At 42.5% G+C, this 11,452-nt stretch overlaps 1 protein-coding gene across 1 annotated transcript in view; it reads left to right on the top strand.

Annotated features, from left to right (window-relative positions):
* Positions 1-1,979: 1,979 nt before the first annotated feature.
* Positions 1,980-11,452, top strand: part of plin1 (perilipin 1) — a 30,689-nt gene continuing 21,216 nt past the window's right edge. Inside the window, exons 1-6 of the mRNA XM_064312050.1 lie at positions 1,980-2,094; positions 3,377-3,440; positions 3,839-4,037; positions 5,032-5,114; positions 5,824-6,088; positions 9,497-9,684. Coding sequence (XP_064168120.1) covers positions 3,390-3,440; positions 3,839-4,037; positions 5,032-5,114; positions 5,824-6,088; positions 9,497-9,684 — 786 coding nt within the window. The 5' untranslated portion in view covers positions 1,980-2,094; positions 3,377-3,389. The remainder of the gene's footprint in view (positions 2,095-3,376; positions 3,441-3,838; positions 4,038-5,031; positions 5,115-5,823; positions 6,089-9,496; positions 9,685-11,452) is intronic.

Here is an 11,452-nt window from a genome sequence, read left to right as displayed (position 1 = left end):
TGGAGCGCTGAATCTCCTCTCTGCAAAATAAATTAACCTTTGGGTACTCATAAAGAAACCTTTAACCTCGAATATTATATTCAAGTTTTGATCCAATGACTAATTTAATTTCAAGACTGTTTGATATAATTTTATGTTGGCTGGGTTCCTGAAGGGAAACCATGTGACCATGTCTGAGCAGGCGCTACTAATTTTCTGGCAGATTGGAGCATATCCATTATTATATGAACAACAGTCAAAATACATACCGCTAGCATGTTATTTTATCTCATGTATGAATTCTGAATCATTTGGAGGTCAAAAGGTTTGTAAATCACATATAAGACATCATCTCTGTCCGTCATTGCTGTGACAAAAGTGGGAGAGGGGAGGCAACTTTCCAATTTTTCCGATGAAATCCTTCACATTCATGGTTGAATTTTCAGGGCCGTGTTTCCTTTAGCGCTGATTACATACCAGACCCACAAACCCAGGTCAAACTAATACATTTTAAAAGATTCAGGGAGAGGCTCTAATCCACTGTGTTACATAAGATATCTGCCAAGTCAAACTACAGCGCAGTGAAGGTATCTATGGTTCTGACCTGAAACAGCGCAGCAGGCAGGCAGGCCGAGGTTGGAAGGTCTGAACCCGTGGTCTGTAGTGATCATGATGTTAATCAGCGTATGCCTCAGGCTACGACACACGTCATTTATTTAGCTCAGTGGTGTCAAACTCGTTGCCATGGAGGGCCATGTGTATGCAGGTATTCATTCCAGCCTCAGATCTTGATTATATAATTAGTTAAATTATTTGCTGAATTAGGGATGCAGGTTTGTGCACAATGGTGACCCGACGTCTATGGTGACCCGCATTGTCTAAATAAAAATTTTCTTATATTCTGTGCTTCAATGCAGCTAAACGCATATGGCTGAATGAGTAATTGGACTCAATTAAGGCAGCATTAATTGGTTGGAATGAAAACCTGCATACACACGGCCCTCCATGGCAACGAGTTTGACACCACTGATTTAGCTAAACCTGGCAGATGTGCAAGATGGGGCTGAAATTAATTCTTTTCTCCCAATTCCTCATCATGGTACTGAAACTTTGTGATAAAATCATGGGATGTGTCAATAGGTTTGTTTTTTTAAAACTCATTTTTAGGTTGCCCACACACACACACACACACACACTATACAAATGAGGTAGAGACATTGGAGACTGGTAGAAACAGTGTGCCTGTGTGTATGTATAATACAATATGCAGCATGTGTTGGAATAGCAAGAATACATAAAAAATGAAAGCAGGCCATTAAGCCCATCTGAACTTATTCACTTTATTTAGACTCTATGGAGCATCCAGAAGTACTTCAAGCCTGGATCTGTACACCCCAAGCATCTGAGCCTTTATTATGACCTGGAAAGCTCCGCATATGCACACTCATATAGTAATTAGATTTATAATTTTCATCTTACTTTTAACTCTGCTGTGTTGCCATGTCATGGCGAATTGAAGATGAAAGATTTGTTTGTTTGCATTTTTCTAACGCGCTGTGCCTACAAAAATCTAACGCAAAGGTAAATGGCGTCCTCTAGTGTAAAACTGAGGAAACAAAGCACACGACTAATTAAATTTCTCTTATGCTCGCATTTTACTTTGACATGCTCCAAACTCATACATGTTTTATGTGAAGAGAATCAACCCGTGCTTCTGAAAATAATTCCATGAATTTAAATAATGATTATTGTTATGTTGATACACATATGATTTTTTTTTATTTTTTTTTTTTACATCAAATTAAATTCAGACTGAGCAAGCATCGTACATTATGTCATATGTGTCAGTAGTCTATATCATTAGTCTAATCGTATCATCAAATAGTGAGTTCGTTTAATTTACTGAAAGAGAATAGCCAGAAGTCAAAGGACAGTGAACTTTGTGTTGTTTAAGCACCACCACAGTGCCTACTATTGAAAGTGCGTAGACCTGGGGATCTTGTGGGCGGGGTCGGCTGGTATTTCAGAAGTTGCTGCTCCATAAAGTCCTGTCTTGTTCATCTCGAATTGTCACGCAGACAGTGATAGCGGCTCCACCTTCGGCTCGTGTTTACCGTGAGTTTCCGACTTTCTGCGTGTTAATCTTTCAGTAAAATGGCTTACTTAAATCCACAGCGTAGGGGCTCCTAATGTATTGCTTTCAGTTATATTCGTTTGTGAATGTTAATTTGATGCTGGAGGTAGCACAAAAACGGCAGCTGTTGCTTTCGTTTGTTTTTGCGGCAAAATGTTCATAAAATAAGCGCATTGCACAGTTGACGTGTTAACACAATTTTTTCATGAGGGTGTGCTGGACCGACATAAAATAAGTTGATTAGTGCGAGTGGATTAATCCCTGTTTAAAAGTAAAACCAACTGCCAGCTTGTTTACCGCTGTAGGCTAGCAAATTAAGGCAATATCAAAGGTCCGACTTTGGCAGGGATTTGTGTTTGGAGCTTTGTTTTCCATTCTGTTCACATTGTAATGATTATTAAATTAATTAATATTCAATGTTTACAAAAGCTTACAAAAGAAGAATGGAGTATAATACTAATACATAATACATAATAATCGATAAAACCGAAGTAGAACACAAAAAAGAGAAAATTATTAACATACATGGTATAGGCAGGCAGGTATAGGCAGAAATAATGAAAAGCACCATTTATCATTTGTCAAACGTGACTCAATCCAAACATCATTGGACAGGGACAACTGATGGTTTTACATACTAAAAATTTCTGTGTAAAATCAGTTCCTATGGAGTACATTTTATAGAGTTGAATTAACTACTGTGTATCCTGCTGAAAAGTCAGACATGTATGAGCTTCACTGCTGTGATCAGATGTCTCCAATGCTAAATGTGGGCAATACATACATTATTGGCCTGGTGGTCATGGTCATCCCATTTCTGCTTTCACACACAGAATCTTGTAATTCACATGTTTATGAGGTCATAAAGACCATATTATACACAGTACCGTAGGGTGTGTGTACAAACACCCCGAGTGACTAAACAGAAATCCCATCAAGCTTGGTGACACTGTAGAATTCAGATCAAATAGGGCTGGCTATGTGTCAGAATTCTCTTTCCTTTTGCTGACATTTATACCAATAGCATGGTAATCACATGATATGGTTCTCACATTGAATTGGCAGTTTTGTATTTAAATGAAGAAAAACACATTGCACATCATTGTAGGGCATTGTGTTTCCCATGCTATCCCAGAGTAAAATCATTTTGGAGAAATAGCACAAAAAGGAGTATCCTTTCTTGACCGGTTTGATGATCACTCTTTCTCCAAATGTTCTCACTGATTTGTTCAATAAGGACAATCAATACTTTTGCTCTTGCAGGTTCACTTCACCAATGGCACCAGAAAAAACAGAGCCCCCCTGTACCAAGGATGGGAGCTTGCAGGTACAGCTCTCAATTTCTAAAAGCCTGCTTTGCCGTGTGCACACTAGGAGCTACAGTGCCTGAAAAACATTTCCCCCACTTTAAACAATTAATTTCCATACAGTACTAACTGAACACGTGTAACAGTAGACTACATACCCTAACACTTGTGTGTACATCCCCGTTTGTTCCTAGCACGAAAATCCTACTTATGCTGTAAGCCAGTCCTTCTAAGTTAGAACAATTAGTGTCTAATTAAGCACAATTAGCAGTTTATTACAATACAGTTTCTATAGTTGGAGCAGATCGCAGTATGCAGAGTTGGTCCCCAGGAGTAGGGTTGAGAGCGCGTGGGTGTGTAACATTCTGTGTGTGACGTTCTGTGCGTACCTGTGATGGCTGAGTCCCGTCCCCTGCAGGGCAGTGCGCTTCTGCGGCTCCTCAACCTGCCGGTGATCAGCTCCACCTGCGACATGGTGGAGAGGACCTACAGCAGCACCAAGCACACCCACCCGCTCATCTGCTCCGTGTGCGGGGTGTACGAGAGGGGCGCCAAGACCGCCGGGAGCCTGGCCGTGTGGAGCGTGAAGCCGGCCATCCATCGCCTGGAGCCTCAGAGTCAGCACTGCACACGTGCACGCACACTCTCTTATACACGTACACGTATACTTACACAGACACTCTTATACATGTGCACGTATACGCATGCTCTCACTCTCTCTTATACACTTCCACATATACACATACATACACTCTCTCTTATACTTGCACATATATACATACACACACTCCCTCTTATACACATGCACATATACACATGCAGTACACACACTGTCTCTGACAGGTGCACATACACACTCTCTTCCACTTGTGCATATATACATACTTATATAAATGTATACATTCTCTTCTACACACACATATGCATGCACAATCTCTTACACGCATATGTCTATCTGTCTATAACCCTGACAAAGGGTTGATTTATTTATTTATTTTTATAGCATGCCTTAATTGAGAGTGCCTTTGCTAGTGCTAGTAGACTGGGGGCAGTCCAGTTTTGTGTCAAAGAGAACTCTGGTTGAATATGAGGTCCACTCAGTCTGCCACGTGTCCCTTGGGTTTTTTCAGGTTGTGACACTCTGTCCTGCTTTTTCAGTGTGGAATGAACTTTACTGTGGTATTGCATACTGTTATTGCAACATATGTCTGCTGTAGCATGCAAACTTTGTGATTTCAGGTTAATTGGGAAATATGAGGAAAATATGTGGGGGGTTTTTTGGGTCCAGTTGGACATTTCACAATATTGAGCAGTCCAGCCTATTTTGACCAAAGGTTATGAATTTTCCACCCTTGAACATCAAGTGCATCAGGGACACAAAGCTTTTATCCTATTAAAAAGTAGCTGGATCCCTGAAACGCCAGACTTTACTGTCTGAGGGTGCCATGGACATCTTCCCTGGTATTAAGCTTTTAATACAAACTCTGCCCCTACCACCTTGTTCCCCCCGACCAACCAACATACAATCCTTTAAAAGGTAGAATTCTTAACCTTGGAACATGGCCACTTTTGTGATGTGATATGCTGCAATTCCTCCCTCTCTGTACCCAGTTGAAGCTGTCAACAACCTGGCCTGTAGAGGACTGGATCGACTTGAGAAAAAGATCCCGGCTCTGCAGTACCCCCCTGAGAAGGTGGGGGGCAGTATTATCCACATTTTGTTCGGTTAGCCTTTCACACAATTGACAATGACCAAGTATTCATTACCAGTGTTACTGTGGGCAGAGCATTCAAGCACTATTTCCTGTTTGCCATTACTGTGTAATGTAAAAAAAATCAAACCAGCACTTTCTCTACACAAATAGTGGTAAGAGAAAAGCAACTGAATATATTTTCTGCTGCCACTATGATTTCAACTAGCCAATCGAAAGTTGCAGGGCATTTAATCCCACTCCAGAACACAACCCAACAACAAATATGCTACACTTCTGAGTGGCAGGAACATGGAATTTACAGTCGTAAAACTACAATGCAGAAATGGCAATCTGATGTTCTGCTAAAGCGTAAATTCAGTACATGATTGCTGCCAGTAGATGGCGATTTGCTCCTTTTCTCAGTTTATTAACCTTTTAATTTGTAAGATCACAAATATGACATTAGAATGTTCTTAACTGAACATTCTAATGCTGATGTAACAATCATGACTGGTATCTGAAAGCAATGGAGTTCTAGAGCACTATGAATTTTGTGTCCTAGAACACAAAGAACTTTGAAAAGAACATCCCCAAAAACCTAATTAACTTAAGGGTTAATTAACTGAACAGTATATTTTGGTTTTTGGGTAATTGTAATGGGGCCCACTTGGCCTCACGCCCCTCCCCTCTGTGTCTGTCCCGCACGCAGTTGGCTTCGGACATCAGTGAGGCCTTTGCCCTCGCCGTGCAGTCAGCCAGGCAGGGCATCGCCGGGACCTTCAGCAGCACCTCGGACGCAGCTCTCGGCTTGGCCGGCGGCGGCTACCAGCTGACCTGGAGCACGGTGAGCGACGGCGTGAGCTACGTGATGAACAGCAGGCCCGTCCTCCTGGCCACCGAGGGGGCAGACACCGCCCTCACCCTCACCGAGCATCTGGTCAACTACATCCTCCCTGCGACCGACGAGGAGATGGGTAAGCGACCTGGGCAGATCAGAAGTGACTGTTAGTCTGAGGCCACTTTTCACTTAGCACACTCATGCTACTCACACCTGAGTGGGCAGGATACTGTATACTGTACTTAGAGGAGCTATGGTTTTGTATTCTAGAATCCTAAAAAAAAATAGCAGCCAATGAAACAGGACTAAATAAGGTATGTCATGTAATACTGAATAAAACTATAACTAAACCTGGAGTGGGGGGTGGGGAGTGGGGGGGAGCCCTTTGACTGACAAATACAATTTAGTAGTTTAAGAAACTTCTTGACGTACTTCTGGGAGACCTGGTGTTTGCTCAGCATTTCTCAAACCTCTCACAAAATGTGCCAGTGTTGTTGGAGTTGTAACTCTATTAGAGCAGGCAGTTCCGTTCAGTATGTGTAATTGTTAAGTTTGAATGGTATAGGGAAGCTGGTCAGCCAGCTCAGGCACTTGTCATTAACTTGTTGTAGTACACTAAACTTTCCACTAGGTGTAGACATTGTATAATTAAAGTCAGTTTTGTTAGTCACGTGGAAAAAAAATTTCCACCAGTAAACATCATTATGTTTTAAGTAATGAAAGGCATTTATCTTGTAGAGATCTGTTATAAAATATTATTAAATGAATGCATAGTCATAGTAATTATAATGAAATTAAATATTATATTTAGTTGGTCTAATGATATAATGTTATACGAGTCCAATTTTATTATGTTAAATTATTTTCACATGCAGATGTGCATAATAATAGACTCCTCAAACCAAAGATGATACAGAGTATTTCAGTTGAGATAAAACATTATTAAAGGTAGAAATATAATTGCTTAGTTCAATTTCACTCATTCACTTTTGCACCCCAGCTGCTTCCAAGCAAAGGTCTTTCTAAAAAGTATGTACATTAAATTTGTCATCACTGTTATTATTCACTTCTCTCTGCAGTTTCCTGTCTTTAAACAAAAACACCAAAATTAGGGGCAGCATAAGATTCATTTAGCTTCAGTAGGGAACCATGCCAACTGATAATCTTACTGTAAGCCAATAATTGTGGTTTTCTAAAGGATATACGCAGTTTGAATAAATGAACACTTGCCAGTGGTTTACACAGAGTTGCAGAGTCGGACAGACTTTTGTCTGGAGAGAGGACGTAACCCCCCACTTACTCTTTCCAGTGTTTGCGTTGGAACGGCGCACAGAGAGAATTTGGATGTCTTCACTGTCTGCTGCTTTTACTTTCTCCCTAGGCTGTGTTTATAAAGGCTGAAAGTCAGATGAGTTTTATTTAAAAGGTCACGGTCTGTGCTTAGGTATCAGTGCTGATATTTCTCAGAGAAAACCCAGTGCTGTCTGTTATTGTTTGTCATTGGTAGCACCCCTACAATGCTGCACAAGGTAGAACTGCCATTGTAGCACCTAGAAACTGCTGTACGAGGTAGCACTAGTCTTATACCCTCCTGAAAACCACCACACAGATTAAAATGATCCTTATCCCTTCTCCATACTGCTCCACAAAGGTGTGGGGGTAAAATGTTTGTATTATTCCTTTGAACTGTCTTTACAGTGTGGCCAAGCAACGGAAAAGAACACACTGTGCCAGTGCCAGTATCGCAAGGGGGGGCAATGAAGGGCTATGGTGGGGGGTCCTGCTGTGGCTGGATCTTTTCAGTAACCGAGCATCTTACCGCTTTAGACAGAAAGAAAAAAGCGATTGTATTCTAATGCCACCCTAGGACACCGTTTCTGAGAAGGCCTCATTAGTGGACCGTGTGTGGTTATTCTCAAGGCCGGCCTTCGCCTGCCGATTTCAAGGCTGGAAGTCGGCCGGCCAGGAGTGGAGAGGCTCATGGGAATGCCGGCATCCCGTCCCTCTGAGGAAGCTCCTCCGAGTAGCGCCCGACCGCAGTCCCCTCGGAGGGGGACACGTGCGGGCAGAGCCGCGCCAGTCTGTGCCACGTGCTCCTCCCGCCCTCCTGGCACCGTGCCACCGATGCTGCTCTCGCGCCGCCTGCTAAGCTCGTCCCTCGTCTCCTAACTGGCGCTTTTAATGCCACCCTGTCTCCTCACCCAGACAAAAATCTCCCTAATGGATCTTTTCTCAATGTCTGCAAATCCAATCCAAGGCATTAGCCCGTTCCCCAGCCAGTCACATTTTTTATAGCTAATGTATATAGTCTAATGTCAAAATAGCATTATTTCACAGCACTTCACTAAAGCGTTTCATAGAAACAAAGCAAGTTGTAATGAAATTGCCATGTGCAAAAGTGGTAGCAGTTGGAAGAAAAATTAACAATTTTTATTCTCGGTGGACAGAAAGACAGGTACTTTGTCATAATTTAGAAAATGAACATGAACAAAGAAGGTTGAACAATTCCACTCCAGCTACAATGCAACCTTGGGCTGCTTGTTAAGTTGCAGGAGCAGATAGCATCCTGTTGTGTGTTTGTGTTAGTGTTATATGCAATGTGCACACCCTGAATCATGCCATTGAATCATCAAGCAATGCCAGTGCATAATGCATGAGAGCATGCCAGGCAATTGGATGTCATGTCATTGGTATAATTAGCTTTAATGAAATATAAAGAACATAACCTTTCTGAAATTGTTAAAGGAAATTGCAAAGAAGTGCGTGTGCGTGCATGTGAGTTTCCAGACACTAAATTCATCCCTCCATTACTGGCCACAGCATTTACTTGGATTTTTAAAAAAACAAACCGATCATGTTTTTGGTTAACTGCAAAAAAGGAGATGTTTTATTGAATATGAATACTGTTTATCATGGGGCACTGTGGTTCAATCATAAATGCACTCATTCATCACTGTGAATTATCTTCAGTGGTAAACAGGATCTCTCTACAACCTCAAAGGTTAAAGCAGTGGTGTACTTTCACTATCTTTGCCTGTCTGTGTCTGGGACTACTGACATTTTGGGGGAAAAGTATTTTGGTTATTATGCGCTGTGGTCAAACAACAATTTATAGAAACGTCTTGGATTGGGAAGCTGTAATGTAATTTCAAAACATGATTAATTGTCACTGTGTGGAAGGATTTGTTTCTCAGATTGTTATCTTTGAATTGTTTTTAATAGAAGTCTGTGTGTATGCATCGCTTCCTTCTTGCCAGCTCTCCCTGGAAGAAGATAATTTAATTTCAGAGCGGCTCCCCTGGTTAAGTTAAATCAAAGTTTCAATTAATTCATAAAAGATATGCCGTTGGAAACAGGTGAGAGGGACCCCTTTGTCACCTCCCATAATGCTCTGTACTTTAGGGGAGGTTATTTATTGTAGATGTTGGTGTTGACATTGGCTACAGTGTGGCTACTTTAGTGGGCCTGGAGTTTTAAAAGAAGCATTGCTGTACTCCTGACCCGTTCTGTGGCTGGTAAGCGTGTCCCTCCTCTCTTCCTCCAGAGGAGGAAGCTCCGTGGGAGGAGGGCGCTGACGGGGAGGACCCTGCCTCTCAGCCCGGGTACAGGAGGCTGGGCACCCTGGCCAGCACCGTGTGCCGACGGGCCTACAGCCACACCGCCAGCCGGCTGCGCCGCACCGGGACCCGGGGCCGACAGCTGGTCATGGGCGTGCCGGGCGTGACTCCGCTGGTGAGCGACAGAGTGGACGGGGCAGGGCAGGGCATCAGCGTTCCGTGAGATACGGCAGTGCCGCTGCAGTATCCCAAATTTGATGGTGTTACTGCACAGTCAAACGGGACTCTGCTTCCTCCACACTGGTCTTCCTCTGGCCCCTCTTGAAAGCTGTAGATACCCTATTACAATAAGCTGATTGACAGCTGGATTTACCAGTTAATCAAGTAAACCCCTCCCCCCCCCCCTCAGTCGTAGCCTCCAAATAAGCAAGAAAGAGGCCAGTACTAAGGCCAGGGTGGTTGACATTGTCCTGTTTTCCTGCACAGTAAAATCATCACTTGGGAGAAACAACACTGTTTGAGTACTATTTCTCTTTGTTTACTGTGTCCCACACCATTGATTATGTTTAATGTACACACTTAATGTGCTTTTTTTTTTTCCTCAGACATGTTTTAAAACTTCACTGTTGCAGTAATATAATGTTAGACCAGCTTTTTTCTAATATAAGCACTCGGTGGTAGTTATTTTTAAACTCTGTTCCTCTGTACAATGTTTGAGCTTTTACATTTGTTTTGCATGGTCTATTAACATTAATGCATTCGAGCTACATAGAATTTGCCTGTGCATAAATCCAGTTTTTTTTCTCCCGCATTCATTGTGCATCGTTCTTAGCTGCGTCCTGTCTGCTATATGTATTTAGCAGGGTATTTTATCTAATTATGTTATGTACTCACTGCACCGCACTCAGTGGATTCTTTTATATGGTGCACCTATCTAGTACTGGGTATGACCCCCTTTTGCCCCCCCCCCCGGACCAGCCTAAATTCTTTATGGTATGGATTGAACAAGGTGCTGGAAACATTCCGTAGATATTTTAGCACCACGGAGTTCCTGCAGATTTTTCAGCCGCGCATTCTTGCTGCACGGCTCCCATTCCACCTCATCCCAAAGGTGCTCTGTTGGATTGCAGGCTCTGGACTGCAGGCCATTGGAGTGAACTGAAGTTTCCATCACGTTTGTGGAACCAGCTTGAGATGATATGTGCTTTGTGACGTGCTTCATTATCCTTCTGGGTGTATCCATGGTATGCTGTCACACTCAAATGATGCTCATTTGGTATCAAGAGGCTTAATGTGCGCCAAGAAAAAATTCCCCACTCCATTACCCCCACCACCAGCCTGCACCTTTGACACAGGGTAGGATAGATCCATGAATTCATACAGTTTTATGCCAAATTCTTACCATATCATCTGCACGTCGGCGCAGAAATTGTGATTCATCAAACCAAGGGATCAGTCAAGGGATCAATTTCCAAACTTCAATCGTCCAGTTTTGGTGATCACATGCCCACGGCAGTCTCATCTTCCTGTTCTTAGCTGACAGGAGTGGGACCCGGCATGACCTGCTGTAGCTTGTCCGCTTCAAGGTTCATCGTGTTGTGTATTCAGAGATGCCCTTCTGCACATTACTGTTGTGAAAAAACTGTTAATTGAGCATTTGTGGCCTTGCTGTTAGCTTGAACAAGTCTGCTCATTCTCTTATGACCTCTCATTAGCAAGGCGTTTTAAAACTGCTGCTTATTGGATGTTTTTTGTTGTGCCATTCTTTATAAACTAAACTGTAGTGTGTGAAAATCCCTGGAAGGCCTCCGTTTATGAAATGCTGCAACCACCATGTCTGGCACCAACAATCACACCATGGTCAAAGTTGCTTCGATCACACATCTTACTTATTCTAATGACTGGTTGAACAACAACTAATCCTCTTCATCATGTCTGCATGC

This window comes from Anguilla rostrata, chromosome 16, assembly GCF_018555375.3.
Source record: "Anguilla rostrata isolate EN2019 chromosome 16, ASM1855537v3, whole genome shotgun sequence".
Classification (NCBI taxonomy): Eukaryota; Metazoa; Chordata; class Actinopteri; order Anguilliformes; family Anguillidae; genus Anguilla; species Anguilla rostrata.
The sequence above is the reverse complement of the archived record's forward strand: the minus strand, read 5'-3'. Positions and strand labels throughout refer to the sequence as shown.